The sequence below is a fragment of the Trichosurus vulpecula genome, chromosome 8 (genome assembly GCF_011100635.1).
Source record: "Trichosurus vulpecula isolate mTriVul1 chromosome 8, mTriVul1.pri, whole genome shotgun sequence".
Classification (NCBI taxonomy): Eukaryota; Metazoa; Chordata; class Mammalia; order Diprotodontia; family Phalangeridae; genus Trichosurus; species Trichosurus vulpecula.
The window spans coordinates 147947534-147968664 of NC_050580.1; the positions used below are offsets into that span (position 1 = coordinate 147947534).

The following is a 21131-nucleotide window of genomic DNA, read 5'->3' on the forward strand; positions in this document are numbered from 1 at the left end:
CCCTTCACATTCATAGTAACTCCTCCTATCCTCCATGTTCATGTATTCTTATGCTGTCCAGTTATGAGAAAGAACAAATTCTATCCTTTCCTTCCTCCTTTCAACACTAGTGTATTCCTTTTATTTTCTATTCTCATTTCTCTCTTCAAGCCTCAAAATGGAAAAATTCCATACACCTAGCCTCTGTTTTTATTTAAGCCCCTCAGTACCCTTTAAAGACATTAAGGTTCTGAATGGGTGCTTATTTCTTCTCTCCCATTAGAATGTTAGAACTACATCATCATGCAGCTCCTTTTAATTGCTCACGTAGATTCACCTTTCTAGGTTTCTCAGGATTCTTGTGTTTGCATTTTAAAATTCTAGCTCACCTCTAGTATTTTCATTAGAAATATTTGAAAAATTCTTTTTATGACACAAATATGGTACTAATACCCAAACCAGGTAGAGTTAAAACAGAGAAAGAAAATTATAGACCAATTTCTCTAATGAATATTGATGCAAAATTTTTAAATAAAATATTAGCAAAAAGATTGCAGCAACTCATTACGAGAATAATACACCATGACCAGGTAGGATTTATTCCAGGAATGCAAGGCTGGTTCAATATTAGGAAAACTATTAGCATAATTGACCATATCAACAACAAAACTAGCAGAAATCATATGATCATCTCAATAGACGCAGAAAAAGCCTTTGACAAAGTACAACACCCATTCCTATTAAAAACACTAGAAAGCATAGGAATAAGGGGAACCTTCCTCAAAATTATAAATAGCATCTACCTAAAACCATCAACAAGCATTATTTGTAATGGGGATAAACTAGATGCATTCCCAATAAGATCAGGGGTGAAACAAGGATGTCCATTATCACCCCTATTATTCAATTTGGTTCTAGAAACATTAGCTGTAGCAATAAGAGAAGAAAAAGAAATTGAAGGAATTAGAATAGGAAAAGAAGAAACTAAATTATCACTGTTTGCAGATGATATGATGATTTATCTAGAGAATCCTAGAGAATCAAGTAAAAAACTACTTGAAATAATAAACAACTTTAGCAAAGTTGCAGGATATAAAATAAACCCACATAAATCCTCAGCATTCCTGTACATTACGGACAAAGCCCAACAGCAAGAGATAGAAAGAGAAATTCCATTCAAAGTTACTGAAGGCACTATAAAATATTTGGGAGTCTATTTGCCAAGACAAACCCAGGGCCTATATGAACATAACATGAAACACTTTTCACGCGAATAAAATCAGATCTAAATAAATGGAGAAATATCACTTGCTCATGGTTAGGCCGAGCTAATATAATAAAAATGACAATTCTACCTAAATTAATCTATCTATTCAGTGCCATACCAATCGAACTACCAAAAAATTTTTTTACCGAGCTGGACAAAATAATAACAAAATTCATTTGGAAAAACAAGAGGTCTAGAGTATCTAGGATATTAATGAAAAGACATGCTAGAGATGGTGGTTTAGCCACACCAGATATTAAACTGTACTACAGAGCAGCAGTCATCAAAACTGCCTGGTACTGGTTAAGAAACAGGGGTGTGGATCAGTGGAATAGGATAGGTACACAAGTAGGTGAAATCAACAAGTTTAGCAATCTACTCTTTGATAAACCCAAAGAAGCCAGTTTCTGGGCTAATAATTCACTATTTCACAAAAACTGTTGGGAAAATTGGAAAATGGTAGGGAAAAAACTGGGCATAGACTAATATCTTACACCATATACCAAAATAAAGTCAAAATGGGTTCATGATTTAGGAGTAAAAGTTGATACTATAAATAATTTGGGAAAGCAAGGAATAGTTTACTTATCAGATTTGTGGAAAAGTAAAGAATTCATGACCCAACAAGAGATAGAGAGCATTACAAAATGCAAAATGGATAATTTTGATTATGTCAAATTGAAATGTTTTTGTACAAAAAAAGCCAATGCAACAAGAATTAGGAGGGAAGCAGAAAATTGGGAGAAAATCTTTGCAACTAGTATCTCTGATAAAGGCCTCATCTCTAAAATATACAGGGAGCTAAGCCAAATATATAGGAATACAAGCCATTCCCCAATTGAGAAATGGTCAAAGGATATGAACAGGCAGTTTTCAGAGGAAGAAATTAAAGCTATCTACAGGCATATGAAAAAATGCTCTGGATCGCTGCTGATTAGAGAAATGCAAATCAAAACAACTCTTAGATACCACATCTCTCCTGTCAGATTGGCTAAAATAACAAATCAGGAGAATGATAAATGCTGGAAAGGATGTGGGGAAATTGGAACATTGTTGCATTGCTGGTGGAGTTGTGAGCTGATCCAGCCATTTTGGAGGGCGGTGTGGAACTATGCCCAAAGGGCTATAGAAATGTTCATACCCTTTGACCCAGTAATACCACTTCTAGGGTTGTATCCCAAAGAAATCATGCAAGCGGGAAAAGGACCCATATGTACAAGAATATTTATAGCAGCTCTCTTTGTGGTAGCCAAGAATTGGAAAGCAAAGGGATGCCCATCAATTGGGGAATGGCTGAACAAGCTGTGGTATATGAAGGTGATGGAATACTATTGTGCCATAAGAAATGGGGATGATGCAGACTTCATAACAACCTGGAAAAACCTACACGACATAATGCTGAGTGAGCGGAGCAGAGCCAGGAGAACGTTGTGCACAGCCACAGATATGTGGATTCCGTGAGGACCAACCCTGACATACTGCGCTTCTTTCAGCAACCTAAAGGGGCAAGGACAACTCCAGGGGACTCACGATGGAGAATGCTATCTTCATTCAGAGAAAGAACTGCGAAGTTTGAATACAGACTGAGGCACACTACATGCTCGCCTTTTCTGCTTCTCTTTTGTTTTTGTTTTTGGGGTTTTTTTTTTTGTTTGTTTTGTTTTTTTTTTTTTGGTTCTGTTTCTTCTTTCTCATGATTCATTCCATTGGTCAAAATTCTTCTCCACGACTTGACTAGAGCATAAATTAATTCAATGCGAAGTTATACATGACAGTTATATGAGACTTCATGCCATCTTGGGGAGGGAGGGGGAGGGAGGGGAGAAAAACTGGAACTCAAAACTATGTAGAACCGTGTGTGGTAAACTAAAATTAAATAAAACACCTTTAAAAAAAAAAAAAGAAATATTTGAAAGGCTTTTATTCCATTCAAGCTTTCGCATGGGAAAGTTATTCTTGGTTGTAAGCCTATCTTTTTTGCCTTTTAGAATATTGTATTACAAGATTTCTTATTTATAGTAGAACCTGCCAGATTTTTTTTTATTATCCAAAATTATGCTTGTTATTTGAACTCCTCTTCTCTTGATGTTTGTGGCATTTTTTTTTCTTTGATGTGGGAACTCTGGATTTTAGATGTGACATTTCTGGGGCTTCCCTTGAGCTCATCTCTGGAAGTGACTGGTGGAGTTCCATTCACTTTACCCTCTGGTTCTAGTAGATCTGGGCAGTATTCATTCATGATGTATCTGGACAGTATTCATTCATGATGTCTTAAAATATTGTATTCAGGCTTTTAAAAAATATAGTTTTCATGGAGTCCAATGATTCTTAAATTATCCCTCCTGTACCTGTTTTTCATTTTTTTAATATCAGATATCTTCTTATTTTTCAATATTTTGATTTTATTCTAATATTTCTTGTAGTCTCATGGAATTACAGATTTATGTTTAATCTCTTGATTTTTAAGGAGTCTGTTACTTGGATAAGGTTTACCACTTTTTCTTCTAAACTATTTATTCTTCTAATTCTTTCCTCCAGAGCTTTGATGTTATTTTAAATATCTTTTGCTTCCTTTCTTTAGGTATTCATATAGTTTTTGTGAAAAAAATCCATTTTTTCCTTTAAATCTCTGCATTGTTACGTTTTTAACCCCCTCTTTCTTTCGGGGCGTTTTAACTTGGGAATATTTTTGACATAATGCTTTCTTTAATTTACTCATCACTCCAGCTTTGCTTTGTGAACTGGGGCTTTATGCCAGGCCAGGACTGGACTCCACTGCCTACTACTCTACCGCCTGGGGTTAGACACCTCTGGATCTTTGAGGTTCAGAGTGTTAGCTCTTTAAGGCCCTCTCTGGTATCTCGGAACCACATGTTAAGGACTTCAGAGCCCCTAGTTCTAGAATTTTTTTCTGAGCCCTAAGGTAGCACATTGGTTCTCACTGCTGCCATTGCTTCTGTTGGGTATTTCCTTAACCTTTGAAGGTCCCCACCCTGAGGCTTTCTTGGGAGAGTACTCTGCTATCACTGATTCTGATGTCTTGCAGCCTTCAGGTGTTTCTGACCAGGCCTTGGTTACACTGAGAATCTACCTTTCTTTGGTGCTTGCTTTTTTGTCAGTCTCCCTTTAAGGTTTTGTTGGAATACATAGGCAAGATAGATGGTCAGTCTGCCATCTGATCATGAGGCCATCTTGGCTGGAAGTCAGCATTTCTTTAATGTTTCATTGATAGTCTTTTCTTTTTTTGGTATCATTCTCACTGTCATTGCACCACCCCTCCCCCCAATAATAAGCTTAGCTCAAGCAAAGCAAATTCACACATGAAATCTGTCCAAACATATATTTCTCATTCTTTAGTCCCTCACCTCTCTGTCAAGAAGTAGGAAGCAAGTTTCATAGAGTCATGAATGGTTGTTCATTGCATTCATCAGAGCTGTGTGTGGGACAGTGGAAAGTAATTTTATCACGATCCTGTGGGAAAGGGTGGTCACCAAACCGATAGACAGTCGGTAGGGAGAGGCGGTGCCCAGAGGGCAGAACCCAGCTACATACTTCTAACAGCCCCCACCCACCACTGACCTTTACTCTCATTGGTGGAGTTCAGGCCCACAATCTAAACCGGAAGTCTACTCCAGGTACAAGGAACAAGGAAACGCTAATTTAGCCAATGCCAACTCTTAAGAACACTTGTATCCTTACCTGGCGAGGCTAGTGCTGAGGGGGTCAGGCAACTCTAAGTTTCAGGTTCCTACGGGTCCTACAGGTCAGGTGATTTTTAATAACTCAAAACTTAGGCCTAGCTGTCAATCAGAAGCCCTGAGCCATGCTGAAAAATCCTCACTTTTATTTATCCCACTCAATTTACAGAAAGGCTGAGGTTTAGATTTTACGAGAGGTCTTCACCATCCCACTCAGCTGTTTTACTTTATAGTATGGTATTCATTGTATAAATTATTCTTCTGTTTCTGCTCACTATACTCTACATTAGTTCAAAAGTTCTTTTGCATTTATCTGAACCCCTTCTTTTCATTATTTCTTACAATATAATAATCCATTATATTCATATACCCTTATTTGTTTAGATATTCTGAAATCGATGGGCACTCTCTTAGTTTTCAGGTATTTTTGACAATGACTTCGGCAACATTGTCTTATAAAATTTTATTGCTCTAGTATGTATTGAGGAAATATAGATATTTGCAGGCAAGGTAGAAGATAACAATTAAAAATAAATATGTAAAGGTTGTTTCCATCTGTGAATATGTTCCTATAAGAATGAACAAACAGAAGTGCTAGAAGACTTTCTAGTCACAGGCAGAACTAAACAAGGGTAGGTCTTGGCCAGTCTTGTTTAAAGAGGAATAGGATGAAGCTCATTTTGTACCATTTAGTCTCTATCCTTGGTCTCGAAGTATCCTTCTACAAAGAAGGGATAAAATAAGCAGCTATTAAGTAATTCCTATGTGGCAGACACTGCTAAGCACTTGATAAATATCTCCATGATAGTCATAGGAGGTGTGTGCCATTAGTGTCCTCTTTTTACAGGTAAAGGAGCTGAGGCAAACAGGTTAAGTGCCTTGCCCAGGGTCACACAGCTAATATGTGTCTGAAGGCATATTTGAACTCGGGTCTTCCTCATTTCAGGCCCAGGGCTCTATCCGCTGCACTACCTGCAGTTGCCTTTATAGATAAAGGTATTTTTAAAATGAACAATTGAACGCTGAGAAAAAAATCTTTATAGACTTCCAGAAGCATTTTCTCACCCTGCCTTTCACTAAAACCATGATTTTCTTAACATTGATCACATTTTTAGCAAAATTTGTGAGCAGCTATATAATCTAGAACTTTACATTTTTTTTAGTGTACAGTTTAAAAGATAAATAAATTGGAATAACTTTAACATTGTGCCTTAATTGCCAGCTAAGAGCTTGTGTCGTTGTGAATTACTGCCTTTAAATAACCTTTGAAAATAGTATTTGGTAGTCACAGGGCAGAAATTTTCAACCTTTTTCCTACCCCTCCACGTCTAATTTCCTTTTTCCTCCCACTGCCATTTTCCCCTCACTTTCTGCAAGGGAAATGATTCTAAGTTGGGGTTGGGGGGGGAGGGGATGGATCACAAATAGAATAATAATGAATTAGGATGATAGGATTTAAACCTGGGAGTGGCATTAGAATTCCCTCCCCCTCTATTTTACATATAAGAACATGAGCTTCTTTGCTGTCAATTGTCTTGACTAAGGTCACACTGAAATTAGATTCACACTCAGATCCTCTGACTCAAAATCAGGAACACACGATTATGTCCTTAGGGCTCTGCTGCAACGAACAATTGAATGAGCTACTAAGTGTTTAACTTTTTTTAAACTTATAACCACGTTAACAAAATTTCTTTTTTTGTTGACTCAGTAGTTGAAATGGACTTGCCTTTCAGCATACCTTAATTTAAGTGACCATTTTATATTACTGTAAAATTAAGTGGCCATTTGAAATTTCAGAGACTGGATTTGAGCTCAGGTCCTCCTACTCAGTCCACTGCACCATCTAGCTGCCTACAGTTATACAATAATATACTTTTATAAATAAGGCAGAAATTTAAAAAACACATGTTTCAGTTGGTATATTTGTATGTTTTTCTTTTTTGTCTTTTAATAGTGTGCCGGTCCAACAAAAGCCCATGGGTCTGTTTGACTTGTTCAAGTGTTCATTGTGGAAGGTAGGTACTACATTGTTAGTAATACTCTATGTTTTCTACTTCTTGTCAAGTTTTTATTTGTATTGTGCTATTTTGTACAGTCTAATCTCAACCTTCAAATTTTTTCCCAAAATAAAATTCCTCACTTGTTGTAAGTGGGAAAATCTAGGTGAGAAAATACGGCTTCATTCTAAGATATTCTTTGATCATAAAGGCTAATTAGTAGTATTTGATTTTTTTTAAAAACTAGAAAAAAAGGAGAAATTAGAATGTTTAAAATTTGCTTTATGTTAAGTCATCTTAGGAAACAATCTAGTAATAATCGTAGTGGACAGTTAGGTGTTATTTTTAGGCTTTTGAAACTCCTAACATATATTTTTGTTTTAGATCCTAATATTTTACTGTGGAAATGTAGAGAAAAGATTGAGAATTTTAGATGTCTAAAATTGCTTTATATTAGTCATTTCAGGAAGAAATTTGGTAATAATCATGGTAGACATTTCTGTAGATGGTACTTTTAGATTTACAAAGTATTTTACATACATATTCATATTAGAGCCTAATATCTTACTATGAAGTACATAATGAATCCTTGTCAGAGATTACCCAAATATTGCTGTATAGATAATTGTTTCCAGTTGGTTCAGTTTAAAAAATTTCAAGCCCTAATCTCAGCCATTTTCCCTGGATTTTTCAAATGTTTTTTGGCTTCAAACTCCAGCTGTAAACATGGCAACTGCTACTTAAATAGCATTTTCCCATCAGACTCTATTAAATGCTATTTTTCTTTTTTAGCATTGTAACAACATTGTAACAATATTCTGCATGTAATGTTATAGCTTAGAAAATCAACTTTAAATTTACTTGGGAAACTAATTGCTTCAGGCGATGAGAAATCATATTTTTACGCTGTTAGACTCGCTATTGTCATAAAATCCTCATAATACATAAGCAGTAGTTTTGTTGAGTTTGTTTTTGCTTTTAAAAATGTCAACCTGGAAATAAACATTTTTAAAATGTACATTTGGAGTACATTTGAAAATATTAATTCATCTCTTAACTGGCTGTTGTGGTTTTGAAATCTTTAGGATTTGGGAAATCTGCAAATACTTTGTACAGATAACATTTAATACAAAAAAGAAGAAAAGTAGAAGCATTTAAATTCTGCACTTGAAGAGACAGATTCCTCTCTTTCCTAGATTTTGAGAGGTGAGAATTATAATACTATAAAATTTATATAGTTCTGTTCACCAGTTGTCTCACAGTGCTCAACAACCTAAAATCTTGAATCATGGAATTCATATTCCAGTGAAAAGCCAGACAAGCCCCATTTGGATCCCAAATCGGAGAGATTAAAGTTCTTAAAGCAAGTGGCAACACATTCCATAAGTAAGATATGGAAGAATAAATTTGAAAACTTCTGTTCTCTGCAGGTGGGCTCCTTCAGTTTATACACAGCTTAACAATTTAGAAACTCTGCCTTATTACAAAGAAGCTTGATTAATTAAATTAATAAGGTTATTCCATATTTGTAAAATGACTATGCACAATCATCATTCTAAACAACTGATTGGTTCATTGTCTTTCATCATACAAGCCCCTATACTGTACTTTTCATGCTTGTAAGATGTTAAAAGTATAAAGAATTTTCATTAAGCTAATACATTATAAAGAACAGTAGACTTAGAACATGCTTTCAACTGGGAATCATTAGCAGATTTTAGTTAATGTATTTGTGTGCTTTTATACATAAGAAACAACATTTATTGATTTAATAGGAGAATGAATGTTGAGGGTTTTTTAGTTATTGTGCTTACTTATTACATGGAAAGAAATCTGGCTTCATGCCAGTTCAAGGTAAAAAGTTATTAATAATGGAAACAATGGGTTAGGGTAGCATGGTGTGGTGGAAAGAATATTGGATTTGGATTCCCAAAATCAAGTTTAGTTCTCAGCTCTGCACCTTCTTTTGTGTATTGAGCAAGTCACTTTACCTTTCTAGGTCTCAGTTTATGCATGTGTAGATGAAGAAATTGGAGTGGGTGATTTATTGTGATTTGGGGGAAAAAACTTAGAAAAGATGTCTTCCAAGTATTTGATCATTTTAAACTCACCTGACTTTCCAAACATGTTAGTTGTTAAAGCAAGAACGGTGCTTCCCTCAAGCTCATAGTAAGTTATTATTTTGACTAATTTTCTATTCAGAATAGTTGGGGAATGGGGTATGTTATATAATTGAACTACATACGCATACACAAATAAATGAACAATCAGTTTTTAAATATAAGAATATAAAAAATGTTTATAAAACCACACTGAAAACATTTTTCTCTTTCAATTCAAGACGCAACTTCAGCATCTTGTAGTGCCTAAGATCCATTATTGTGAATATCAGTTTTCGTTATATTACTTTACTGTAAAATATAGTAAATATAAGAGACTGGGCCAAATCCAATACCAGCTCTGTAATGCTTTGGAAGTTGCTTTCTGGCATGAATCTCTGGGTTATTTATGCCAATACTTCTGTTTTCTGAGGACCAGCCTAGCTTGTTACTCACAGAGGTACATCACTAATAGGCTGGCCATCTGATTAATGAAAGTTTTTTGGCTTTCATGGCAACCCATGAAACAAGGAAAAATTTTTAAAAATAGCCTTTAGTCTGTGTGGCCCCTTTGTGCTTATTCCTTGGTGACAGAGTGTGGGAAATGAGGCACAGGTGCTAAGAATCACAGTTTTTAGTTGGCCAACAAGCTTCAATTTGACTCTTGGTGCTCTAAGCATGAGTTCCTTGTCTGATAATGTATTTATGTACTGCTGGGGAAACGGAATCATATAATATCATATGAGGCAGCTGGGTGGCTCAGTGTATAGAGTATTGGACCTATACTCAGGAAAACCTGAGTTCAAATCCAGCTTCAGACACCAGCTGTGTCACCCTGGTCAAGCCACTTAACCCTTGTCTGCCTGTTTTGTCTTCTGTAAAATGGGAATAATAATAGGGTCTACCTCTGAGGGTTGGCATGAAGATAGAATGAGACAGTATTTGTAAAGGATCTTGAAAGTCTTGAAGCAACATCTAAATAGTAGCTGTTGTTATTGGCTGTTATATTGATATTTACATTCTTTTTATGAATGAAACCAGAAGAAAGGAGAGCTCACAGGTACTCCTTGGAAAGTCAAATAAATGAGCTGATGGAGTGGGTTTTATTGAATGCCCAAAGCAACAAGAAATGTTATTTCATGGAACATTTGAGCATTACGTATTGCCTTAATAATGATTACTATTTGCAAAAGGACAAGCATAATATTAATTGCAATTTATACACTATCAACAACTGCTGAAGATGAACTGGAAAATAATTCTACAAAGAACTTAATTAGACCTTCCAGAGCGAATCAACTTGCATTCTGGTACTTGGCAACTTTCAAGCAAAGTTGGGAAAAGTTGAGTATTGGAAGAAATATAAGGGAAAGTATAGTATAGAAAGAAATGAGAGGCAAAGACTTAGAGATTATACAGAGGTTACATGAATCTATACCATGAACCACTCCTCGATAAGATTTGGTAATTCCAAAGGATCTAGGTTGAAGAATGCCATCTACCTCCAGAGAGAGAATTGATGAAGTCTGAGTGCACATTGAAGCATTTTTTCCACTTTATTTTTTTTTTTGCTTTTTTTTTTTTGGCAACATGGCTATTATGGAAATGTTTCGCATGATTTCACATCTATAACCTGATATCACATTGCTTGCCTTCTCAATGGGTGGGGGAGGGGAAGGAGGAAGAAAATTAAGAACTTAAAAGTTTTTTTGAATAGACATTTAAAATAAATAATAAATTTATTGAAAAAGGAAAAAGAACCAGTAGGCACTGAACATTTGTGAGCATCAGACATCACCACACAGAATGAAATCATCTACATTTTACAGAAAAGACTTTTTATGGATGTTAGAATTAGCTCTGAGACAGCTGTCTGGGCTGAGAACTAAGATTAGGATTTATAATAAATAAGACAGTAGAATATAGTATGAGAAAAATATTGCATATGGTTAAAAGGATCTAACCTAATTATTTAAGCAAGCTTTTGAAAATAAAATATAGAATTGGACAACAGAAGTGACACTGACACCAAATAAAATAATTTCATATAGAAATTAAGCCAAAGAGAACAAAAGAATTCATCAAGTGCCATATTCAGTAATCATCTGACTTGCCAAATGCAGAGATGATTGTCAAAGCAGTGTCAGGTTAGAATATTCCCTCATCTACAAAATTTTATAAAGAAGGATGAAAAATAATTATGAGAAATTTCATCTCAAATTAGAGAAGCAGTGGAGGTAAAACTTTTGTGTAAAGAAAATTTTGCAAAATATCTAAATAAGCAATGTCTTTTTAAGAGAAAATATAAAATATTTTTTAAGATGGGAGCCCAAGTTCTCAAAAGTAACAGCAAGGATAGTGAAACCATGGCATTTTGATCCCAGTAGCACAGTAATTAAGTTGTTTACTTAGCAAGTATAAATGGCACTAAGGAGAATGAAGATGATTGAAGTAGCTGAATTGGATCAAATCTATATAGAGGACATCAGTGCTGGAGATGAATTCTGAAGGCATTGTAAAACCAATTTACAAGGTAAGGGAAGATACCAAAAGCATGGAGAAAATCTCAGACCTTATTGATTCTAAGAAAAAGTGATCTAGAAAACATCAGCTACTAAACTACTCTCTCATCTGTCCATGAATTGAGGGCCTCCTTAAAGAGGGTATTAGTAGTGAACAATCAGACTTTTAAAAATGATATTCAATAATATGTTAGATATTCACCATTTCACAGTTGATCACACTACAGAGAATATAAGATCCCATTGTTCTTATCATTTGTTAATTATAAAAAAAATTCAACTCAGTAGAAAATGCCTCATTACAGTTCTTTTTTGAGACCAAGCCATCTTTTACAGTAAGTTGTCTTCCTTCCATCTATCTGGATAATTGAAGATTCCATGAAAGATTTAACAGTAGAAATAATGCTATATAATGACTCTGATAGATAATAAACATCAGAAGAGGCATAAAACAAAATTATACTTGCCAAAAAATGTTTGCTTCTGTGACGTACAAGGTGCAGTTCAGAATTCAGCTCAAGGAGGGATTCCCTATGGGTGATGAGATCTTCTGGCTGTGCCTCAAGCTTTTTGGAAGAGATCTGCAATTATTGAAAGGATTTCGACTTGTCTTTACACCCTGAAAAGACAGAATGGATGAAGAATGTCTATTGCCCAGATTTTAACATATTTCCGAATAGACACCTTATAGACCTTATCCAATAGTATGTAGATCTGGGGAATCAATAGAATAGGAGGAGGAGAGTGGGATGAATTACTTTTTGGACATTGCAAAACATTTTTACTGACCTCAAGGTTCTGGTAACGACAAAGGTCCATTTTTTCATCTTTGCCGTATGGGAGCAAGACCTGTAACACCCTGCCTCTGAGGAACTAAAGATGGGGGTCATACAGAGAGAGCAGTGGAAAGGTGCTTGATGGGTATGAGCAGGCTACAGCATGTTACCAGGGAGTAAACGAACAAAAACATAGATGAATGAATACCATCAAAGAATTGGATGGCAGAAAGAGAGGACAGAGTTGTTATGTGGTGAGACAAAGGATGACAGGTAGATAGCAAGAATACTTACTCTCATAATGTCTGTGAACAAGGAAGCTTTTCAGTACATGGGGTGAGGACTTGACTTTAGTGAACCTTTAAAAGGAGGCCATGGATGGAAGTCATAAAGGATGGGCAATCATGGATGGGTTGCAATCTGCATTGCAAGTTTTTGGAGGGAACTCCTAAATTGATGAGATCACAGATGAATTTGAATGTTGAGCAATTATGTAATAATCATTAGTTTCTTTTTTATAGAGTGTAGGATATATGTGTGCAAATAAGTGTATGTTTTCCACCCCACCCCCACCCCTCAGAAAAAAAAAATGACTGCTCAGTCTTGTCATTTATATCCTTTAGATTTTGGGTCAATGAATTATACATGGGAAGGCAAATAGTTTGATGCTTTTTTAAGGTTATTTGAACAGAAGAAATTATGTCCTCAGATGGTCTTTTTAACCTCAGATAGTTTGTATTTGCCCCTATGAGGAGAGGAGCTGCTTCTTCCCTTTTTTCTGTGGCAGACTTGGAAATCTTGGTGGTTGAAAACTGGGGAAGAAACTGTTCCTTCTCTCTCCTTGTGGCCAGGCTGTTGAGTATGCTTTTCAACATCCCCAGAGTAAGAGCTGTGCCTGATTTTTGGGTTGGGTTTTTTAATATATACACCCACCCCTCCATGCACACATACACACATATTTGAGGTTATCCTTATCATGAAATGTATATCCCTGGAAAAGCATTTGTTTCAACTCTTCACTATTCAAATGGGCCTAATTTTGTGCAATCTAGTCTGTTTTTAGGCACAAGAAATACATTTTTAAGGGTTGCCACAATTCCACTGATGTCAGTTATTAAATTTATTGAACTTTTTTGTTGTTTCAAATTGTACTCTTTTTGAGTTGTTTGCACATAAATCTTAACTGTGTCCATTCTAGTGTAGTAGTTATACAAACTCAAAACCATTAAACTCATGTTGAAGGACTAAAGTATTATGAATATAATTAATGCATGGTTATTGTAATAGTTACATTTACGTAGCCCTTTAAAGTGCACAAGTGTTTTGTATGTATATCATTTGATCATCAAAATAGTATTGTAAGAGAATATCAACAAGTATTTTTTCATTCTGGGGATGAGGAAAATTAAAGCCCAGAGAAGTGTGACTTGCCTAAGGTCACAGATATTAAGTGTCAGAGGCAGGATGAGAATCCATACCTCTCTTGACTTCAAGTCTAGCCACTCTTTCCATTACATCATCCTTCTATTCACTCATGTAAGACATTAAAATTACTGAAGCTTTTCCTAAATTAATTTGTATTTAGTTTTGCAGTGCTTTTTAAAAATACATTAGAATATAGGGATTTCTGAGAATTTACAACCTTCAGATTAAAGAATTGAAACCGCATTGTAAATAGCCATCAAAAAGAGTAGAAATGCTGTCCTACTTCCATGTCTGGCTGTTATTTATTTTCTGTTGCTCCCGTTGACGATTGTCTTCCACATAAGACCAGCCAAGAGTTTGTATCTTTTTTCCTCCCTATCTTCCTTCCTTTCTTTCATCCTTCTTTGTTTCTTGTGTTGTTCTTTTTCTTTTCCTTTTCTGAATGCTATTTGTTTTATGTTTTTCCTAGTGAGGTAATTAAGTTATTTCATTTTAAAGGGTCTTTCCTAGTAACAGTTTGTCTTGGATTTAGAAGTAAAAATTCAGAATATTAATAAACAGTAATATCATCATGCTAATATTGTCAAAAGATGAATAATTGATATCTGTGGCATTTAGTTATTATCTTAAAAGTAATGCCTTATTAAATAACCTTTTGTAGATGATCGAGTTTATTTTTGTAATAGATAAATACAAAATGTAGCATATATAAAACTTATTTTATATTCGGACAATTGTATTGATTTCTCTTCATCATAATGTCTTGATTAGCATGGTCTAATTTTATTATTAGAGACAGATACTAAAGCTTTTTAAGGAAATATTTAAATTAAAATGGATTCTCATTACTATGTTTTTTAAGGTATGTGAATGGTCATGCAAAAAAACATTATGAAGATGCACAGATTCCCTTAACTAACCATAAGAAAACAGAAAAGCAAGAGAAAGTTCAACACACTGTGTGCATGGATTGCAGTAGTTACAGTACATACTGGTAAGTCAGTGTTTTTTGGTATAACATGTACGTGTCTGTGTATACATATAAAATCTCAAGGATTCTCAACCAGTCAATATGGATCTGCCCTCCATTACTGGACCAAACCAGCTGCTGCCAAAATCATGCTTTCTCTAGAATTTTTGCCAAGGAATACATAACCAGTAAGGGTACATTTCCGCCCGTTCTCTTCCTCCTTCCCCATATCTCCCCCCAGTGCTACACACACAAACTTCACTGTTGACATATACTTGGTTTCTTGATCTTCAACTGTTGCTCTCAGAACTTTGGGAACATAAAAAGTCACATATCCTCCTCAAGTTTTGGGACATCAGTCAGCAGGCAAACATTTATTAAATGCCCATACTTTCATTTTCTGCCCTCAGGGAACTTACAGTAACCACTTGCTTTGTTCATATAATATATAGCTGTTCTTTCACAAACACCCATAGTTAAATGACTGAATGGTCTTTTGACCAGGTGGTTTAGAACACAAGTGATGTTTAACAGCCTATATCTACTGGGTGTAATTTCAAGTCATTAAATTTTTGTATTACTTAACTTTAGTATGTGGCTATGTCACATGCTGAAATGTCAGGTCTTTGGACTCCCAAGTTCAGTTGCTCTTTCCTTTGTATAATGAGAAGTATTGGGATGTGAGGAAATTTATTCCTTTAGAATCATAGAATCCTTAAATTGAGAAAGTTCTCGAAGGCTATCCCATTAAAAAAAAATTTAAACACCTTTTTAGAGTTTACAACATCTGTATAAAGGGATCATCTTCTATTAAGTTTAGTAAGAATAAAGTTGTTGTTGGGGTTCCAAATAGTTATTTTATGAAATCATTTTAAAAGGTGAAAGAAATAAAAATTTTAAAAAACAACTTTAGTACATTTTTATTTACCAATTCCTGACCTATATTTTCAGTGATACAATAGGTACCTACCATTGTAGGCCTCGAATCTTTTAATTTAAAAACCAAAACAATAGTTGATAAGCATTTTTGGTTTGTTTGGGTTTTTTTTAAGCACACTTTGCAACACAAGCAGTCCAATTATATAATAGCTTTTATTTTCAGCTAGTAATCTAGTTCTTGGCATCTTTAATAAGGGATATAGGTTTTTTTCCCCCAGAGGTATATTCCTAATTTTTCTTAGTTGCCTAATTTGTAGCCAGGACATTCTTCTTTATATATTAAAGACCTCTGCTACCTGAAAAAATATTACTTTGAAATTTTAAACTTTTCTATATTTGTTATATATGGAGTAACCTAAAGTAACAGTTTGTTTTGTGAGCATTGTGTGTTCTGCAATCTAAAATACAAACAGGGCATTTTGTCTTCTTTTGGCATTAAAAAATATCCTCTTAAATTCATTTGGGCATTTTACACTCTAATAATTTCCTTCTTATCTTACCACATTCACATTTCCAGGTCTGTTATGAAGCCATTAGATTATAAGAATCACCACAATTGTCCTCTTTTTGGTGGTGTGCTGTATGCTTTTGTCTGTGTTTGTCCTTTGTTCTCTAAGAGGACTATGACATCAGGGAAATGATGACATGATTTGCAGGTGACTTTGATTTGAGTCAGGGAGGGCCACCAGTCTCACTTTCTCCTCCAGAACCTTCTGGGTCCAGTGGCCTGATACTCACCAGGATGAATGGAGATGGCCCAGGATGCACTGGGAGACCCTGGCCCTCAGGTTCTCACTTTGAGTGAGGTAACGCCCATTCAGTGAATAGGCCTCTTTAAGAAGTTAACCAAGGGATGGCACTTTTAATCAAAACTCAAGAAAAAAAAAATCAAACTAGGAGGGGAATACCCTTGGTGTTCCTGGCCAAAAGATAAACAGTTACTATTTGGCATTTAGTATTCTGTCTAACTTGCTGACTAAAGCTGATCAAACTGAATTTGATAGATAATATATTTTTTAAAAATAACTTTACTAAAATATTTATAATTTCAGGTGAAGGGTGATTATTATTCCTTATTTTTGATAAATAGAAGGATCATTTGGGAATATCTTTTTCAGTGTGTCACCTAAAACATGGAATTTCTCTATTTTGAAAGTTTGCTGCTCTGATAGAATTGACAAGCAATGAAGTCAGACATTTCTTCTGTTTCTTAGGTTTTTCAAATTGACAAGGGAATAATAAGGCCTTTTCCCCCTTTATGTTTAATGATATTTTTAATGAAACAAATTTTCACTGTACAAAAATTTAAAACAGGAAAAAGCATTCCCTTTTATGTGCTTGAGTTAGCTAGAACTTCCACAGGTTGTAGTATATAGAAATCAGGAGAATCACAAAAGACTAAAGCAGTGTCTCTCAGATGTTCCCTGAAGCAGAGGAGGGCTGGGAAAGTCACCAGAAGTTAACTCTATTTTAAATGAGAATTTGGCACTAATTGAACATGTCTTGGGATGATGAAGAAAAACTTGTCCCCTATTCTATATGCTTCCTCTCTTTAGTATCCCTGTATATTTACACATTAGAAATGCTAAACAGATTTCTATATAACATAATCTGTCTACTTGTAGATAATTTGTCTTGTATGTACTGTATATGTAGTTTATTTGTTCACTTGTAAAAAGGTAAAGAAAACCACCTCAACTTACTAAAAGTTGGCCAGCAAACATGATATACAGTTAAAATTAATTTACAAGAAACTTCTGTCATAAAAATATTCATTTTCTTTTTAAAGCTTTTACAGGAATCAGAGACTCAGTCTAATGCACATTGTACCTAAGAGCCAGACTCGTCTTTGCTGCCAGAAGGCAGAATGAGGAGCAGTGGGTGGAAGTCAAAGAGAGATGGGATAGCTCTTGTTGTAAGGAAAATTTCTATTATGATCACAGAGAGCCAGAACTGGAGTAGGATGCCTCAGAAGACAGTGAATCTTGTACAAGCCTAGATGGATGACTACAGGTGTTAGAGAGGATTTTACTGTTTAAGCTCAGATTGAACTCGGTAGTCTTTAAGGTCCTTTCCAATTCAGAGATTCTATGTCTTTCCCTTGCTCAGTAAACTTCATTGACTCCCTTTTCCTTCTAGTTTGCCATTTAAAACCACTTACAATATGCCTCTATTTTTCCAGACTGATTTCATATTACTCCTCGTTATATGCTATATGTTCCAGCTAGACTGGCTTACTTGCTGTTCCCCCTACATGACATTCTGTCTCTCACCTCTGTGCCTGTTCACAGGCTGTCCTGATACCTGGAATATACCCTCATTACCTCCTATTGGAATCCTTTCAAGGCATAGTTCAAGTGCCACAAGAGTCCTTTCCGGATTCTCCCAGTTAGTATTCTCTCCACCTCCCCAAATTACTTTTACATATATATTAGCTATCTATGAACATAATTTTTCCCTCTAGTAGAATGTAAGTTCCTTGAGGACAGGAACAGTTTGATTTTTTTTTCTACATATTCTGAGCCCCTAGCATAGAGCCTGGCACATAGCAGGTGCTTATTAAAAATGCTTATTGAATTGAAATGAATTACTTATTCACACAGCATCTAGTAGCAGATCTGGGACTAGAAACCAGCTACTTGTCTAGCATCCAACTTGGACTTTTCTATCAAAACTGCCCTTATTTTGGAGTTAAATCAAATTTATGTGAGAGCTGTTATTTCAATATATTTTTTGAATTAAAGATAGAGGATAATATAGGGGAGAATATTCTAAAGACATTTTGTAGTGAAATCTACTTGAAACTAGTTTGAATAGCTTTGAATTGAAATGTGACTTAAATGGAACAAATACAATCTAATAACCCAAATTGGAAGTGAGTGGTAAAGGTTTTGAACGTAGTCAGTTTTATGGAACTCAGTATCAGTGTTTTTAGGGTTAAGGATGTCCATGGCTGACCACTGACCTACAAATGGTAGGTCTAAGGAATAAGCAAAATAGTCGAAAAAAAGCAAATAGAAATGTAGAGACAAGAAAAGATATATAGATATAGATATAGTGTAGACTAGTAAAACAATAATGATTTTTTTATGTGGTTAGGTAATTTTAGTGTGATAGATTATTTAACACTGGACCTGAAACAAAAGGTAGGAAAATGGTTCATCAGAATGTGGTTGTGTGATTTTGGGTATACTTGTCTATATATTTGTCAGTATGCCCTATGAAATGTGTGTAGGTGTAATGTTAGAAAAAAGTCTAGGCCTACAAGAGGAACAAATAGAACAAAGCAGAAGAAATATGTAACTTAAAGTAATGATTAATGTAGATGAAAGAATAAAGAGTAGTGGAAACCTTTAATTTCAATTATACAGGCATTTATTAAGTGTTTGTGCACTGTATTAGCCCCACTAATAAAGACAAATAACTGCATCATGATTTTGCTGTAGGTGGCAGTGGGTGATTAAGGAAGGAATTTAAGTATTGGACTGAAAGGGAGAAAGAATGAAATGGTTAATGGGAAGTGACCTAAAGATTAACATTGGTAGGGATAGGGAACAAGAAGTAGATTTTGAAAAACCACTTATTAAGTGTGTACTATATGTTTATCATTGTTAGATGCTAGAGGAAACACAGAAATAATTAAGATGTCTCTCTGTCTTCATGAGGTGGACATTACAACAGGAGAGATAAAAGACATGTAGAAATGGGTAATATTCTACAAATAGCTGTATGATAATTATAATACAGATTGGAACATAATAGCTTAAGAAAGGCATAAGGACTCATGTTCAAAGCAAAGAGATTTTTTTATTTTTCCCGCTGGGAGACATGTTCCACTTTGTTAAAGTTTTGGCATCTGAAAGGAGGTTATGTTTAAAAAAAATCAGAATGGCCAGTAAATGCTTTAATAAAGCAGTAGGCCTTTACTACCATATACTCACAAAAGGGAAGGTTTAAGTTAGTCTGCTCTACCACAGAACCCATAATTACTTTATGAAAATTTGCATTAACTTATCTGTATGCATGTTACTTTCCTCCAGTAGAATATAAGCTCCTGGAGGGAAGGAACTGTTTTGTTTTTATGCATGTGTCTATGATACTTCAAATATTGATGCTTAATTAGTGCTAGTTTAATTGAATTGACATTCTGGGACCAAGGCAGCAGGAGGATGCAACTACAGCAGTGAGCCAACACTTCCAATTTGGGGCAGAGAAGAAATATATAACTAGGGGACACAGTAGAACTTAATTTCCATGATGGTTTTGTAAAAAGGCTAAGGCTTGCTTAGCTCTCCATCATTCCTCCTAGCCATCAGCTCCCCACCAGGCAAGCTCAGTGATAAAGGCAAAAGCTGTGGTTTCATGAAGTGGGACTGGCTTTCTTAGGCATATTTGATTGCTTCTCTCTAATGTTAGAAAAAGAGAAGCACCAGGGATGGACTGCGCTTCAGTCAGTATGAGTGGAGTCTCAATAGAAGTTGCACATTTGGGTTGTAAAGACAAATGTGGTATCATAATTTTCCTATAGATAGCTTTGGGGGTCTAGGATAACTAGGCTTTCAAAGGATGAGATGGGAATAACATTCAAAAACAAGGTTTGGGTGGGAGGTTAGGTGTAGAGGAAACAAAGCATTGGGCATATACAAGGGATGGCGAGTGGGCTAGTTGGAGGGTAGTGTAGAGTAGGAATACAATAACAACAAATCTTTATATGCTACCTTATGGTTTGTAAAACACTAGATTTTAGGGGCCTTTTTTTGGCCTCTGTGAACAGCGTTAAGGTCCTCAGAGCCCCTGGACTTGTGGTGTATTGTTCTTTGCGCTGCAGCACTATGCTGCTCAGTGTTTGCCTATCCCTGAGCCTTCTGAGCTCTCCTCACCCCTCAGCCTCTCACCTACCACCCCCAGCTTTCTGACCATCTTGGGGCCTTCTCAGGGGAGTCCTCCTGCCTTGTTCAGTATATTTTTAGTTTTCAACATTGATTTCCACAAGATTTTGAGTTACAAATTTTCTCCCCATTTCTACCTTCCCCCCGCCCCAAGATGGCATATATTCTGATTGCCGCTTTCCCAGTCTGCCCTCCCTACTGTCACCTTACTTCCCTCCCCTATCCCCTTTCCCCTTACTTCCTTGTAGGGCAAGATAGATTTCTATACCCCATTGCTTGTATATCTTATTTCCCAGTTGCATGAAAAAAAAAAAACAACTTTTTTTTGAGCATTTGTTTTTAGAAGTTTGAGTTCTAAATTTCCTCCTTTCTTCCCTCCCCACCCACCCTCCTTGAGAAGGCAAGCAATTCAACATAGGCCACACATGTATCATTATGCAAAACACTTCCATAACAGTCATGTTGTGAAAGACTAACTATATTTCCCTCCATCTTATCCTGTCCCCCTTTCTTCAGTTTTATCCCCTTGACCCTGGCCCTTTTCAAAAGTGTTGGCTTTTGATCACC

At 35.6% G+C, this 21131-nt stretch overlaps 1 protein-coding gene across 2 annotated transcripts in view; it reads left to right on the forward strand.

Moving 5' to 3' along the window:
• USP3 (ubiquitin specific peptidase 3) overlaps positions 1–21131 on the forward strand; it is a 123309-nt gene that overhangs the window by 54243 nt on the left and 47935 nt on the right. The window contains exons 2-3 of one of the 2 annotated variants that reach the window (XM_036735012.1): positions 6902–6962; positions 14629–14760. In XM_036735012.1, coding sequence (XP_036590907.1) covers positions 6902–6962; positions 14629–14760 — 193 coding nt within the window. Of the gene's footprint in view, positions 1–6901; positions 6963–8345; positions 8375–14628; positions 14761–21131 lie in introns of those variants that run through there. The other variant, XM_036735013.1, reaches the window with a different exon arrangement.